Here is a 17,281-nt window from a genome sequence, read left to right on the forward strand (position 1 = left end):
ATTTTCCACTTGTCTGCCTTCTACTCGACCTTTTTTCTTCTTCGGTGTTGTGTCTCAACTGTTGAATCAGCCACCGCCCAGCCCCAGCCCCAACACCTGTTGTAGGTAGATTATAATTTCATCGATAAGCATCAAATCGGTAACAAGTGTATCCTTTGGTAGGACCGTGTGCCTTGGCACACGGATGGCGACGCAGTCGGGTGTCACCACATCGAAAAGCAATCATGCCACAGTTGCACCTACGCCGTTTCTTCCGACGGAAGATGTTGAAGGTGGATGAACATTTTAATCATGCAACGATAGATTTTGGTTGTGGAGCTTTACTATCGGTGCCGGTGGCACCGAAAGGTGTCACCAAATCTCACGTGTATGTGTGAAATGGATAATATTTATCTAGAAAGTTAACGGATTTGGGTCGCATCTGCGAGTCTGCTGGATTATTATAATAAATTTCGATGGTTCTGAACGGTTACGACGCTGACTTACCTCAATGAACTCCACCGCCAGCGGGTCTTCAAAGACGGCATGTCGCACCGCTAGGACCCACCGTTGGATGAACTGCACCACCCGTCGCTTGCAGGTCATAAAATATTCCTGGTCCTCCTCGCTCGAGTTTCGCAGATCGACCTCGGCGTCCGCGTGATAGTGGCTGGCCAGCTCGTCGATCAGGATCGGCGTCGGCATGAATACGATGTGGGTCAGTAGAAAATCGTCCAGAAACGGATCGTTTGGTCCCATCTGACCGCCCAGTCTTGTCTCCAGCAGGTGTTCCAGCATCTTTTGCGGCGTGCCGGACATCACAGTGTATCTGGAATGAAGGTGGAGGGATCGTTAGCGGACACGGAATTTCAATTACGTGCGCTTTCACGGATCGACAGTCAACATGCAGGAAAGAAGATGAAAAGTTGTACACTACGAAAGTGAAGAAACAACAACAAACAGTAATAGATCGGGAGGCAAACAAATTCAACCCCGAAAAGGTTCTCCGAAACAAAGGAAACAGAATTGTTTTTTTGCCTTCTAATTATGAACTTTGCAATCAACGCTAATGGGATAAAAAATGATACTTCGATACTTTTTATTGCTTTGAGATAAAATCGATCGGAATTTTATTAACCACGGAAAACTTCCCTAAAACAATGAAATTAATTTCTGTATGGTGATTTTGCCCAAAGCCGTAAGATAAAGTTCCCAAACAATGTTTTCTAACGAGCCTTCCTTATTAGAATAATTACGCTCGGTTGGGTTCGCTGCTAAATATAGCACTCCCGGAAATGATTTCATTTTCATTCACCTGAGAGAAGTACAAGGAAAGTCCCAGGCCGAATTGTGCGGTGTGTTCCGGAATGACTTAATCTCGACCCGACCTAAGGGCCCGTTTACAAACAACCAAACCAACAACTAAGCCCAGACACACACAGACCCAGCCAGTCAGTGTCTCTGGCTGGTGGATGCAATTAAATTTATTTCATTTTCCTCTCCCCGGCACTCCGGGACGGCTTCACGAACCCACCGCGTGATAATCATCTCCGCAGTGCTACCGCCTGCTCGAGGGCATTCACGGATTTACCTTCTGCTTCTGCGTTATTCTGTTCGGCACAAAGAAACCTTTTTTTTTGGAATGGCCGGATTTCCACGATTGTTATCAAAAAAGGGATACATTTTGTGAAAATAGTCTTCCAACGACTTCCTAGTTGAATTTCCTGCTCGTTTGTTTCACGACAATGGGAAAGGTGTTGGCGAGTAAAAAAGATTGGCTTCCTTGTGACACCGGGCGACGGCGCCCACAAGCGTGCTCAGTCATAAATGTAAGGTGGGACACCTAACACTTTTCAGAATGTTTGAAGAATGTTTTGACCAGGAAAAACAGAGTAATCATAGGATGGCGAATATATTACTACTTATCGGCAATACCGAGAATGCCCGTGCTTTGACCTTAACCCCATCTTGCACAACCTCAAAATTGACATGGTTTGCATATTTACTCATACTGGCTTCATTTCTTCAACTGTTTTGGCTATACGGTACTCTGACGGTGGCACAGCAGTAAGAAAAAGTGTTTTGACTACTTTCGGATGCTTCAGAAGATTCTGCTTCTTTTCTCGATTGACCGCAGCACCAGTGTATTTGAGGGGTTAAGATCTTTCGGCACGAAATCGATATTATTTGCCTTATGCCACTCCAGCACAGCCTTTGCACAATGGCTTGTAGTCAAATTCTACCAGAAGATCGTAGGACAGTTGTGAGACTTCAGAAGAGGAAGAAATCGCTTTTGGAGATACTCTTTCAAACACACATGTCTATGTTTATGGCATCTGGGGTTGCAAAAGGTGTACTCCGCTTTCCACATAAACAAGAATTTTCTTGGCAAAGTTCGACATTTTCTGTTTTCGGAGGTTCTCTGGAACATCAAACTTATCTTTTGCAGTAGGTAGAATTGGGGATTCCCAACTTTTTACCGATGGCACGATGTGACAGATTCTGGTTTTTGATGTACTTGTGCAGAATCTTTCCGCAAACGAGCTGTTCTTTCGACGGCATTTATCATATCTTTGCGCACCTGATAGAAGGGCTCGCACAGTATAAACAATGCACTTTGAACTTTCTCCATGCAAATTTTCAATTGATTTTACCCAACAGTTCAAAAGTTAGAGCAATTTGAGTGTGCTGTAATTTTACCATGGACACCCTTTAAGCTCGAAATTGAACGCAACATTTGAATTGAAATTGAACTTGAAATTTGACGTAAATTGTAGTAGAAATGGATTTGAGATTAGATTGGATTATTAGCAATTAAATTTATACTAGAAAACACAGTTTTAATTTTACTTTAAATTGAATTTAAAATTAGAATTAAATTAGACTTGAAATTGGACGTAGATACGAGATTACATACGAAATTTTACTGAAAATTAGGATTGGAATTTTTCGTCTTATATCTGACACGTTTTACCTCTTCTCTGTTTCGTTTTGCCTTTTTTCTAGTCGTGGTATTCCACTTTCTGTTCCATTTTATTTTCTCTTCTGTTCTGTTTCCTTGTTTTTTTTTCTTTCAATTTTCATTCGTTTTTTCTCCTATTCTTTTGTATTTTTTTTCTCTGTCCCGTGTTTCTTCTTTCGTAATTCCGTTTTTCTTAATTTCCTGCTCCATTTATTTAAATTTTCAATCTTGTTTTTTCTTATGCTTTTTACTTGTTTTTTGTTATGTTCTGCTGTCTTTTACCTTTTTTCCCGTTTCCAATTTTAGTACTTTTCAAACTCTTTTTATATCTTTTTTGCTTCTTGGTTTTCGTTTCAGTCTGTGCCGTTTTCCTCTTTTTGAAGCCCCGTTATTTCGTCTTTTCTGTCTTGTTATCCTGTTTTTGGTTTTTTATCTCCCGTTTTTCGTCTTATTCTATTATCTTTTTCTCTGGTCCATTTTTCACGTTTTCATTTCTTTTTTGCCTGCCGTATCTTCCCATATTTATTTGCCATATTTTATACCACATTTCGCATTCTTTTTATATCCCGTTAGAACTCTTTCTCCCGTTTTCCTCATTTCCTTCATCGGTTTTTTTTCTCCCTCGTTATTTCTCTTTCCCTTGGTTTCTCTCGTTTTAGATTCCGTTTTCCCTATCACAATCCCAAACACGATTGCGAGGAACGTGCAGCTCGAGCCACATATGCTGATTTCCCTATCTGGAAAACAAGTTTCCCTATTTTTCTTTCCAGGTTTAAAAACCTTCGCTGTCAGTTTTTTGTATTTTTCTGTTTCGCCTTCCACGTCTTTTTTTCTTTCCTTTACTTTCTCGTTTTTCCGTTTTACTGCCTGCTTTTTACATTTACTGAGTCTTGTTTTTTCTCTTTTTCTGTTTCCATATTTCCCATTTTTCATATTTTCAATCCTGTATTTCTCTTGTTTCGCTCGTTTTTTTGTATTTTTTTCCCCGTTTTCCATCTTTTCATTTCCCTTTTTCTTTTTTACGTTTCCAATTTTCGTCTTTTTCTATCTCTCTTTGTCTGCTTTCTTTCTCAGTTTTCATCTTCATCTGTGCCGTTTTTCCTCTTTTAGATGCACCGTTCTTCATTCTTTTTTGTTACATTTATACTATCTTTGGGCCGTTTTCCCCTTTGCTCTTCGGTTTGCCGTTTACTGTACTGTAATATCTGTTCCATCGTTCCATTTTTCTTCGTGTTGTTCTAGTTTTTTTCTCATTTTCAATCGTTTTCTATCTTCTGTTTTCTTTTTTCGTTTTTTTAACTCCTTATTTTCTTTCTTTCTCGGTTTTCGTCCCGTCTCCCATTCTTTTCTGTCACATTTATTCTGTTTTTGACTCCCTTTTGCCTTTGATTTTCTTTCGTTTCCTCTGTCGGGTTTCTTCGCGTTTTTTATTTTTTCTTATTCCCTTATTTTGTCGTACTTTCTCGTTTTTTTGTCTTCGACTGTGCCGTTTTTCCGCTGTTTGATGCTCCTCTTAGATGTTTGACTTCTTTTTCTTATTTTCATCGTTTTCCATATCGGGTTTATATTTCGGTTTGTTTCGTCATTCCATTTGTTTCCTCTCCATTTTTACCCTCGTTTTTCTGTACTGTCTTCCCTCTATTTATATCTTTTTCTCTGTTTTTGCTATCGTTTTCACTTTTTCTGTTCGCTATTTCCTTTTTCTCTGATTCTCTTCTTTTTCTACTCCGATTTTTCCTATTTTCTTTTTCGTTTTTTGTCATATTCAGGCTTGTTACGTCTTTTTTCCTTTTCTAACCCCTTTTTTTATTTTTTTGTCGCTTCCGTTTTTTCCTTCGTTTGATGTTATTCTTTTCTATCACGTTCTGCCATTCTCATTTTTCTCTCAATTTTCGTCTTTTATTGTTCTCGTTTCTCTTGCAACTGATTTTTTCCTTCGTTTTTATTCTGTTTTTACTCCTTTTCTGTCCAATTTCTTTATCGTGTTCTTCGTTTTTTTATCTTTCTTTTCTCTAATTTTATTCATTTCTATAGTTATTTATTCAATTGATTCTCCCTTTTTTGCTTCTTATTTTTTCCTTTTTTCCCCCATTTACTGTTTTCACGTTTTTTATTTTTGATGTCCCGTTTTCCCTTCAGTATTGTTCCGTTTTATCTTTCGGTTCTTTCATTTCATGCCAATTGTACTCGGTTTTCTCCCACTTGCGTTTTCCACAGACATGGACAGCTTTACTTACTACTCCTTACTTACTTACTGTCTCCTTTTTTCAATTCTTGTTCCGTTTTTTCTGAAATTAAATTAAAAAGAAAACTTCGAAAACAGACACATTTTTAATTTAATTTCAGGTTTCGTATTCTACTAAGACGCTCCAAAAACTGTAGTCCGGTTTTTTATCTTTTTCTGTATCTTTTTTTTTTTGGGTTTTGCTCCCACCTTTCTTTCCATTCTTTCTCTTTTCCATTCTTCCTCAACCGTTTTACTGTATTTCCTGTATTATTGTTCCGTTTTTCTTCGTTTTTTCTTATTTTAAATCCAAGTTTTGCTCTTGTTTTTAACTCGTTTTTTGTAATTTTCTTTCCCGTTTTGTGTTCCCATATCTCTTTCTTCGTTTCCAATTTTCGTCTTTTTCTAACTCTTTTTTGCTTCGTTTTCTCTCGGTTTTCGCCTACGTCTTTTGGATGCTCCGTTTTTCATTGTTATCTGTCACGTTTATTATGATTTTGGCTCCCGTTTTTCCTTTCGCTTTTCAGTTTTCCTTTTTATCTCCTATGTCTTCTCTTTCCCGCTATTCCGTTTTTCTTGCTATTCGTTTTGCTTTAAGTTTGGTTCGCACTTCTTTTCCTATTTCTTTTATAATCTCGTTTTCCTTCCTTTTTCTGCCGTTTCAGTCACGTTTTTTCCTTTTGCTGTATTTTTTTCTCATTTTCTCTATTTCTTCTCTCGTTTCTTTTTTTGTCCGCTGTTTCCTCTTTCTGTCTTTTTTATCCTAGCTTTTCCCTAATTTTCCCTCTTTCCCTTTTCGTTTTTTGTCATTTTCAACCTTGGTATGTATTTTTTCTTTTTTTAACTGCTATTATTTCGTTTTCGTCTGTTCCGGTTTTTTTCTTATTGTCTTTTTCTTTTCTGTTACGTCCTGGTTGTCTTTTCTTTTTGTCTTCCGTTTTTATTTTTTCTCTTAATTATTTTTCCTTTTTCTTTTCCTCTTGTTTTATTCGCTTTTTTTCTCTTTCTTTTCTCTCATTTTTCTTCTGTTTTCATGCCTTTTATTCTGTGTTCAGTCTCGTCTGTTTTACCTCTCTCTTTCTTTTTTTCCCTTTTATTATTTTTCATTTTTTTCTCTTTTTATGTCCGGTTTTTGCTGCCATTTTGTTACGTTTTTTCTTTCGGTTTACTATTTTACATGCCAGTTAGTCTCCATTTTTTTTTGTGTCACTTTTTCTCCTTTTTCTATCTCGTTTGTCCAGTTTTGATACGTTGTTATATGGGCTCTTTGCCGTTTTTTCGCCTTTTGCCTCTTTTTCGGGAGAGAAGCAGACGGTGGTCTGCCTCTAGATACATCGGTATTCCATTTGTGCTGAAAAAATTTACTTAAAATTTTCATATGAAACTAACCTAAGTACCTAACTGTTGTTTAGTTCATGAAATATTAACTTTATAATTAGGTAAATATTCAGGAAAACTTTCGGTCAAAGTTGAAATTGGACTTGAAATTAGACTTGGAAATGGACATAAAATTAAATTGGCAATTGAACCTTAAGTGGGAATTGAAACTGGATTTGAAATTAGATATAAATTGGATTGAAATTGCACTTGAAATTGCATTTAAAATTTTACTTGGCACTAGACTTGCAATTGAAATTAGTGTTGAAATTAGGCAAGAAATTAGAATTGAAATTGGACTTGAAACTGAAACTATTTTTACGCAAAGTAAATTATTATCGCAAGAATAATGGCAAATTTAATTACAAACTGCGGACTTCACGATTACAGAAATCATTTTGTTTTATATTAAATTTTAAAGACAAAGTGGGGCACGTGCCCCAGCGTGGTTCAGCCTGGGCACGCTAGTGGCGACAACAACAAAAAACAAGTAAAAAGAGGAAAGCAATTATGATTAATCTTAATGATATGAAAACAAGCGATAGAGCAAGCAGCACCGACCGAGCGAGCGACCAACCGGCGTGCTTCAGAAGAGTGTTGATGTAATTTTAAAACAGCGTGAATATTGTTAGAATGAACCTGAATGGCGAGTGAAATGTAGATGGCAAAAACATGGTAAACACTGGCACATAAATCCTAGCTACTAAGGTACTAAGTGCAAGCAAACGAGCAGCGGAACGGAACCGGTTTGAAGGTGTAAAGCATTTACTTGAAAGCCGAGTGTCCTCGCTGTTTCGCCACCCGCTCCAGGATTAGTACGTCCTTGCCGTGCTCCTGTAGCCGTAGCGTGTTGGCCTCGACATCCCGCAGAATGCGGTTGAAGTGTTCCTTGTCCACGCGCAGCAGGTGACAGTTGTTCTCTTTGAGGACGATTGTCGCCGCCCTGCATTTGTTTTGTTTTTGCACGACAGGATTACGGGGTTGGGTTGGAGTAAAAGAAAAGCATTTAACGCACAGTGATTAGTGTACATTAGAGTGATGAATCCGGAAAATCTACTGTATAATTAGTCTACAATTAAAAATGATTGATTAGCAGATGCCGATTCCGGCAAATCATCTCGTAAAAGTTTCGCCTGCTGAAACTTTAAGCGAGGAATTTTAAAGACCCCCTGAGAAATATCGTTCAGCTTCGTTTAGTTCGGTATACTGTCAATTTATCTTCACCCCAAAACGGTGCTTTCGCACCGTTCGAAAACTTTCCCCCGCAGGGGGATTTTCATTTGCATTTTTCTGCTTTCCACTCCTACAGTTTGCCGGCTACCTACCTGGGAGCATCGTTGATAAGTGCCAATTTGCCAAAATCGTCACCTTCCTTGAGCGTCGCGACGGTGCCTTTGCCGTGGATTACGACATCGACGGAACCTTTGAGCAGGATGTACCACGAGCGGCCTTCGTCGCCTTGGTTGAATACTGCGAGAGAAAAGAGAAACGAAAAAATAAAGACAGAGTGGTAAAATTTACGATAATCGGGAAACAGGAAACGGGAAAACGCTATTGCATTGCCAGCCGTTGTTCAGGTGGAATGGAAAAGCCGCCTGCCGTCAAGTGTTTCAGCATCCGACCAGGTGGCGAGCGGGCGGGCGGTTGGCAATCGTGCGGATCGGTCTGATGGCACAATCGAATTTTGTACCGGTAGGTATCGAAAAGGCGATTGCTCTTTTGAATTTATGTGCTAGGGAGCTCACAAAGTGCGAAATTTACGCGTTTTACGATGACGTGGGACAGCATTTTTTCTCATTCGCTATATCTTTCCATTGCATTCCAAAAGAGTTGAATCAACCTACTGTTTTCGGTTGAGAATAATTCTTGCTTTACGCTCAATCAAGCGTCTCCGCAAATTATCCAGAAACAAAACAAAGGTTTTGGATATTGAGATTCAAATTTGGAAAAAGTTTTTAGTTAATCTTAATACAGAGGTTAACAGAGAATCATTGGTTTAGTTTTGCTTCCAGCCTCCCATAAAGCAACAACTCGATTCGACTGAGCTCCAGTGCTCGGAAACGTGCTCGTTGACCCGGCAACAAATGCCACCCAACAAATTCAAAATTTTCATTTCTACTCCCCGCAAAGTTTGGCAATAATATCCGCCGTAAATTTAAACTTTGAAATGATATTTCGTCACCTTGCTGGTTGCTGGGCTGACTGACTGGCACGTGTTGCTTCCACCCTGTGCTTGATGTGGATCATCTCGTTGCAACGAGAGCGGAACTTTATCGATGCTTGGGTGAGGATAGATAGTTTTAAAAACAGACACTGTTACTCTACTATGATCATCCTTGATGGATGACCAACTTTTTCGCTGAAACATGGACAGAATTTAAACTAACTTTTTAATTAACGATTAGGTAAAGCTGACTGAATCTTGTTATTATTTTTAAGCGCTAGTTTACTGTTGCTTGCTGTTCGTTTATGTGTTTCTGAAGCTTAATTAAAGTTGACAAAAACAAGTGAAACAGTAAAATAGACCAACGCCCAAGTGTGATATCACACGAAATGATTTGCGGATGATTTGAACTACGTTTCATTAAATGGGACAAGTCTTTGTTTATACGTTCTTTTAAGCTAGTTAAAAGTTCTTTTGAAACAGAAGGTACACGATTTTTTTGCAAGGGGCACGTTTACGGCGCACGAACTGGAAAATGGTGAAGAAAAGTATAAAATCAAAACGCACATGTCTGTTCGTAAACATGATGCAACCTTTGTGAAAAAGTGATAAAAAATGACAGTAAAACTACTTAAAAATGATTCAAAAATTGGACAAGAATGACACAGGAATAAAAAATAAAAATATGCGAGAAAAGAAATATCAACGAAATAAACAAAAATGTAACTTAAGAAACACAAAGATAACGTTCAGAATTTGTTACATTGAAATCTACCTACCAATAAGCGTAACATCAACTATTTTACGATAATAATATAACGAACTAGCTGATCACCCGAACTTACTCGGGGCCCCTTTGCTTTTCACTTTCTCAGTCACTTGTACATCTGGTATTGTAACGAAAATGCTCATAGCGCGAAAAACCAAACCCTTTTTTTATTTTAATTTTAATTTTAATTTTATTTTAATTTTAATTTATTTGTCTACTCTCTTTGTCAGTTTCCTTCATATTGTCCCCGAGCCTCTTGTAAATCTGACTTCTTTCCGGTAATCCCTATAAATCGACAAATACCGTTTTTGAACCTTCTCTTTGTTAATGGCCACCCTATCCCCTATTTCAGAAATCCAGGAACGCACTCCTTTTCCCATTTGAACCTTTCTGCCCTTGTGAGAGACCATCTTCCTCTTTTGTCAACTCCCCTGCTCTGATTCTTTTATACCAAAATACATGTGTTAGATAAACGACGTTTAATGAAGAACGGTCAAGAAGTCTCGGAGCTATGGCGAAACATACATTCATTCTCACGTTCTTCGTCCCCCTACTTGTCGATTCTTTCCCTGTCAGCTCCCTCTTCTGTCATGTAGCTAATTAGGCATTGGTTTGCTCTATAAAAACCACTATAATGGAAACTAAACAAAGGTCTTTTTTTCACCATACATATTCCTCTTCTCAAAGTTATTTGCACAACTGCAATCGGTTTAAATGCAAGAGAAACGCATCCCCTTTTACTTAGCCCCTTGTTAGCCCCTACTTTTTTACGAGTCTGCTGAGCACCTTAGAAGATACGGTACTATCAGACACTTGAGAAGACAACTTAGGGAGTGGGGTTTGGTATCCCGACCCCCCTAATGGGGCGTGACGATCCGGACCCACTAAAACCCTACTCGAGTCTCCAGCCTCAATCCCCCTGGCACAACCTTATCGGTATTACTTCATGGAGGGGCTATTGTGCTTAACGCACTCTCTTAGATAACTATTGGACTATGGTAGTTAGCCCCCCCTCCTTTGGCAACCTACCAGTGCTGATTCCTTTATGTCAAGGAACATGTATGCCAAGTTTGGTGAAGAACCGTCCAGGGATTTCGGAGTTATGACCTCCTCCCCCTGTTACGAAACCTCCTCCCCTCTTATCGACCCCCTAGTGCTGATTCCCATATATCAAGGAATAGGTGTGCCCAGTTTGATGGAGAGCGGTCAAGGTGTTTTGGAGTTATGGTGGAACATACAAACAAACTCACGCTCACTTTAATGATTACGCTAAAAATTAATCAGATGCGATCACTAGAGCAAAGAAAATCTTTTACTTTTAGTAAACGAATATGTTCGTTCTGAAAAGAACGGTTTTTGGTAACTGATAAAACTATTTGTGCCGCCTTCTCGAATTTCTTTGGTAACAGATCGGTTTAAAATCCGGTTGTTTGCCATTACAGACGATTTTTTGAGTACTTTTACGCTGGCACGCTTTACGCTTTGATAGCACTGCGGAGAGGTAGCCCGTGTTTTATTCCAATTCCAGCACATTTTTGATACAATGTTGGTCCCTCCCAATTTTCAAGTTTCGTAATTTCATTACATATATAGCCGGAACTTTTCATCGATTGTTGTTCTAGTATATATAGAGAGGTAAATCGGTAGACAGCAGCTTGACGCTGTTTCCATTACAGTCAACCCAAATTGAGAGTTGTCTGGACACGTTTAGACGTGGTAGAGGAGGAAAAGTTACAGGAATGGCGAAGTTCTGTTCAAATCGTGCTGCTCAACAGTTCTCAGTGAGCCATCTGGAAGGTTAGGTCAGAGTAATCTCATGTCGTTTGCAGCTGACCATCCGTAACGGCAAACAAATGAGTCAAAGTCATAGAAACCCGAGAAAAAAGCCTACTAAGTACCTAACATCATTTTCAAAAGCCGCCCTTTTAAAGACGAACACATTTGAATAAGAAGATGTAAAAAAATTTCTTTACAGCATTTAACCGTGACAGCGTATTACATTGTATTACATATTAAGCTTTATAAAGGCGACGGGGTACCCGTGTACCCATTTTTATATACAAATATTAATAAAGTCATGTACACACAGTGAAAACCGTCCACCATAGTGTTGTTTCTTTTCTAGTTCTAATTGTATCAAAAACAAAACTTATAACTGAAAATTATCTGTGTATTATGTTTCTCCATACCATTACTCAACCTTCTGATCCAAAAATGTTGAATTGTGAGTTGATCCGAAAATGTCGGTGAATAAAACATGTTTCCAAAATTCGAATCCTTATCAGCGTACGTTTTTGCAAATTCCATGCGACTTTTCATGTTTTTCTTAGAAATGTACGGCTTTCGTCTAGCTACTCGACCATGTAAGTTGTTCTTGCGAAAAATTCTGCGGACAGTTTCTGGGTTTGACTTTTTTGCAGATATTTGTCTGCTTCTACAGCAAGTTTTGGAGCACTTAGTTTCGGTTCTTCTTTTACCTGTCTAACGAGCCATCGTTCATCCGCCTCGTTGAAAATCTTTCTCGTGGAACTTCTTTGTTTATTCTCAACACGGTCGTTTATGTTTATACCGTTTTAAGATAGATTGGACTGTTGTGCGACTTCTGCCGACTGTTTGTGCTATTTATCGCTGACATTTACCATTTTTGTAATGGCTAACCACCAGATTTCTAATTTCCACAGTCGTTTGCTTCTTTCCTGCCATTTTTAACGTTATACTTCACGAATAGAAAATGATTTTGCGCAGAAGTTCCAAATACAAGCTGTTTTGAACTGTCAGTTGAATACAGATTTGCTCATTCGTTTCAGATCTCACCAATACATAGGTACAATTAGGGGGAATAAAAAGTGGGCGATTTTTACTGTGACGTCTACCAAATTTGATGATTCTTGAAATTTTAGTTATTCGACTTCCGTAAAAATGGATTTAACCATTTTATTTAATAAGTGTAACATAAAATTAGCGATCAAAAAGAAAAATTGATAGGTTTTTATGGTAATTCTTAGTTATATCCATCATAGATGTTAATAACACAAGGTGGACGATTTTCACTGTGACTCACTGTAGGTAATGTCTACCGCTATGAAAATTTCTGACAACTTCTAAAATGTCAGGATGAACAAGTTAGTGAAATTTTAGAATCAAAGAATGTTAAGCAAAGTTGTAGGTTGGGATAAGAACTAATAAACAGCATGTATAAATGTCCGGATAGAGCTTCCGTTATACAGGAAATAGGGTAAATTAACCATTAGTGGACCAGCTAGTACTTGAGTAGTTTTCTTCCACGATTTATTTTAAACTGGTAACGCTAAACACGCAACCGATGGTACTTACAATACGAGTAACTATCGATTAAGCCTAAACAAATATCAATTTACGTTAAAAATCCCCATATTTTGCACATTTTTTAAAACAGATTGGAATGTCCGTTTTCCTTTAATAGACCTTGTTGATTACAATAGGATTGCGACCGGGTCCGTTATAGGAATTCTAGTGTATTTTGCATGGAGAGGGTCCACTAATGGCGACATCTTTTGGGTTGTTATCCTATAATGGACCCTCACTTGTTGAAAATATCGATTTTTAGGCATTAATAATTGATTGCAGCTAAATCTTTTAAACTAAAATTTAGTACTTTCTGTTTCATGTCATATTTCTTCGGAAATAAGAAGCACGAGCTAATAAACGCCGAAACTGTACCCGAGGTCCATTATAGGTAAAGGGTCCACTATAGGTTAACTTACCTTAGGTTCCAAATGGCCCAAGAAAGAGATCGAAGCTCCGATACCAGCAGAAAATAGTTATGTTGCATGTCAAAATTTGCGAATTTTATAAGCATGTTAGTGAACTACAAATTAATTTGATAAAGAGATAATGTCGATGCCATGGTTGTAGAAGAGGTTCTAGAGGTTGTTACCGATTTTACCTGGACTATATGCTTAATGTAGTGAAAATATTAAAACGTTGTACAGACCATAAAAAAGACGTCCAAGAACCGCAATAAATTAACCCTGAAATAACTACTCACAACTCTTAGGTTTTAAGTTCAATGGGCAGGCGAAAAGCCTGCCGTACGACTGCATCCTATTTTTTTCGGGCGGGGAGAGAGTTTAGCAAAGCGAGTGTGAGCTTCTAAAGGGGAGCGAAAAAAATCCGAAGAGAGTTAAATGCGGACTTTTATCGAAGCAGGGGCGTTGTTGCCTGCTCCGTGACAAAGTTAAGAAATAAGAAGCGTGAATACCGTATTATTCGCCATTTTACATGGAGAAAAGTAGTTCTCGTGGTGTAAAGAAAAGTTGTCATCGCTTAGCGATTTGACTGGTGCGCCGATAGCCAGGGAATAGCTCTAGCAGTAACCGGTTTCCGCGATTGAAGAAAATAGTCGTGAGCCAGTCGTAGTTTTCCGTCGGGTACGTAGTAGACTCGGGACAAAGAACCGACTATTCCACGTGCGTCACACAATTGGGTAGTCACGTCATCCACGAGAGACCGGTATCTGTCGTGCCAACGATCAACGAAGGGTTTCGTCCACGGCGAGTGTCCGACCAACTAGAATACTGGCTACTAGACTAGACCGGCTGAAGTACCACGTGTCAGCGCCCATCGGAGTTTCGTCTACAGTGAACAGGAATCCTTTTATAGCATCGAGCGGGAGTCCCCGGGATTGATATCGATAGTTATCATCGTTTGACCGGCGTGTCGGTTATAACCCAAGCAACACAGCTTGTTATAGAATAGTATAACATTACATACATCAGAACTTCTCTATTACCAGAAAAGCGCAAAAAATTGAAGTCTAATGAAACAACAATTGAAAGAAGTATGTATCAGGTTAATTCATACCATTTTAAAACGTTATTATAGCATAAGCTACAACTTGTTCTTCCAGTAGTTTTAATTTAGTAATAGACACATAATAAAAACATCGTGTTGACATGTTGACAAAAACAAACATTATTCATTTGATTTGAGCTGTCAAATTAATTCATGTTATCACAAAACATCTCAAAACCTTAATAATAACGACACATGTTTTCAAAGTACGTTTATAGTACTCTTAAACGACTACTTTCCATGAAGATTATTTTCTAACTTGTTTTGTGTGTTACTTGGGAACCAGTTTGGTCAACGGTTCGAGCAGTAAACCCCGGAAAAAGACTTCATCAAATACTGAGTTGAGTGGTGCTGGTGGCTAGCGAGCCCTTCGATATCGTCGCGCCACGCGTTTTCGTCGAAAGGAACTTCCGTTTCTGAGGAGAGAACGGGGGGAGGACTGGTTAAGCCTGGCTCCCGCTCTTCGTGGTTTGATTCGATGAGTTCCCGCTTCGTCTGCGAGAAGAGTGGACAGAACGAACGTTATACTGGAAGAGCTCTGGTCATCCTTGTGAACCCGCCACTGACTGGTATGATTGGCACTCTTCCTATCTCGCATGCCCGTTGTTAACATCCGTTCCCGACGGCCGCAACGAAGTTCACCGTTTAGTTAAAATATAAGTAGAGTAAGGAGGGGTAAAAGTGCGATGTGGGTAAAAGTGCGATTCAATGATTTATCGGTGCAGATTCCGAGTAAATTTTCTACATTGGCATGGATGGATGACTACTTTAACAGCTTCAAACTAACGTAAACTTTGGTTGCTTATGAAACATAGTTGCTGAGTTATGTGCAAATGTTATTTTAGGGCGGTTTTGATGTAATTTTTCGTTCTACGGCAAATAAGATATCAACAGGAGGATATTACTTGTTGAAAATTTGTAGCAGCGTTTTACATCACTCACATATCTGTTTTGAAAATACAATGAAAATAATTTACAAAATATATTTCGCTTTTCCGTAATTTAATCTAACTCCGTCAAGTGCCTAGCGGGGTAAAAGTTCGATTTACGGACGGGGCAAAAGTGCGATTTATGGACGAGGCAAAAATGTATAGCTAATTATGTAAAGCTTTAGGCACTATATTACAGATACTAGAAATGAAAGATCTGCAGAAAACTGTGTGCTCTACAGATGTTGGCCGAAGAAAAACAATGTGTTTCCGCTGATGAAACAAAAAACAAACGTTTGGAAAAGTTTCGATCTAACGGAAGCTGCAATACACCAGCGCAAAATAGAAAAGGTGCAAATTGAGAATATTCCTTACCGAAACATAACGCAGATTGAAGATAATATGGTTTTGTCAGCTACTGATGGGCTAATTTCGTGGATTCTAGTTTCGAACTTTTGCCCCGCGGTATTCGCACTTCTGCCCCGCTAGTGGGGTAAAAGTGCGAATCTGCACTTGATCAGAAGAAAGAAGAATTTATTTTGCAAAACACTATTACCGCAGATGATTTATAGTTGAATGTGAAGACATTGAGTTACTGCATCACTATCAAATATATTACGTTGTTGTCCTTCTTTATATCTCCCGAAAATTGATGACAACTTCAAACATCGCACTTATGCCCCGCCCTACTCTATATAAAAGAATTCTTGCATTGTATATTTATTGCTTTCTACTGAACCTTGTCTGTCATGTCTTGCATGAGCATCTAATCTGTGAGTTGTCGATTGCATCCAGGTAAGTTATCTACCCTAGAGTGTGAAGCGAGCTAGTCACTTGTTACAAGGTACACAGAGAAAATAGTTTATTTCTGGGCATAGAACGTGAACGAACGTGAGAGAGAGAACACGAAGTGAATACAGAGACTACACTACATGGTCCTAGAATACGTGCGCTTTTCGAACCTGACCCAAGTGGACATTTTCAGTCTGGTGAAGTCATTTATCGTCTAAGGGCTTGTCCGCAAAATTTTGATATGCCGCATGACTAGTTTTTATTAAAATCACGGCTTATACCCTTTCCTTGTGGTTTCCTTAAGCCGTTGAATGAATAAAACAAAACTTTTCAATTCAAATTCGTTGAATGAAGAAAAACAAAAATTTAAAACGGAAGGGTTAACTAAAAAATTACCTTTTCAAAATATCTTCATCGTTTTACATTATTCTTTCAAAACGGGGATGGTGTGGCACAAAAACACATTTGAAAAAACAAACTGCACTAAACCAACCATTGCAATTAGCAAAATATACACACCACAAGTCAATAAGCGCAGTCTGTGCAGAGCCTAAATTACAGCCACAAAGAATCGCTCGATTGTTCAGCCAACTGATGATACCGATGACTGCCGACACGACGATGCGTCGAACTGTTCGTGACAGTTCGTCGCCTCGGCAGCGAATTGTACCGTTGCCAAGATGGCATGTTCTGTACCAAGGGCATTCAACTCCCACACATCGTGTATATTTCCGTGGAAAGGAAATCCTTTTACCATATTTTGTACTGCCAAAATAATTAACGCTAATCAGTTTTTCCTGTGGTCAAAAATAAAATAAACAGTTTAATAAAACACACTGGAAAATAAAAATTATGTTACTAATCGAGAGAGAATCAAACGTTGCCTAAAGAAGCTATAATAAAAGAATGGCCGAAGCAACTCATCGTCTCTTCGATGACTGTTTTGCTTGAACTTCAATCGTCGACGAGAGGATCTGGCCTACTGATGCCAGATACTCCTGAGTGAGTTATCCTGAGCTACGTCGCCAGTCTTTTATTATAGCTTCTTTAGTGCCATCAACTGCTTTGTTGTGTCTTGAGAGAGAGGCGCCAGCTGGGATTGTTATTGTGCATCAAACTATCAGTGAAAACCCGGTAAGAAATGTCAGTATGAACCGGGATAGCTTGATTGAATAAAACAGGAGAAATATTTATTTGCGTTGAAATTTCAAACCCCTCGCAAACCGAAGCATGCTGACTTGAATTAAATTGT

The 17,281-nt window shown here is 38.7% G+C and overlaps 1 protein-coding gene across 7 annotated transcripts in view; it reads right to left on the reverse strand.

The window, feature by feature from the left end:
• The window catches only part of LOC128738030 (rap guanine nucleotide exchange factor 4), a 268,496-nt gene that overhangs the window by 74,432 nt on the left and 176,783 nt on the right, over positions 1-17,281 (reverse strand). For 6 of the 7 annotated variants that reach the window (XM_053832845.1, XM_053832842.1, XM_053832843.1 and 3 more), the window contains 3 exons: positions 7,868-8,012; positions 7,312-7,485; positions 487-808 (listed from right to left, as the gene is read on the reverse strand). In XM_053832845.1, the coding sequence (XP_053688820.1) occupies positions 487-808; positions 7,312-7,485; positions 7,868-8,012 (641 nt within the window). The remainder of the gene's footprint in view (positions 1-486; positions 809-7,311; positions 7,486-7,867; positions 8,013-17,281) is intronic. The other variant, XM_053832841.1, reaches the window with a different exon arrangement.

Source organism: Sabethes cyaneus, chromosome 2, assembly GCF_943734655.1.
Source record: "Sabethes cyaneus chromosome 2, idSabCyanKW18_F2, whole genome shotgun sequence".
Taxonomy (NCBI): Eukaryota; Metazoa; Arthropoda; class Insecta; order Diptera; family Culicidae; genus Sabethes; species Sabethes cyaneus.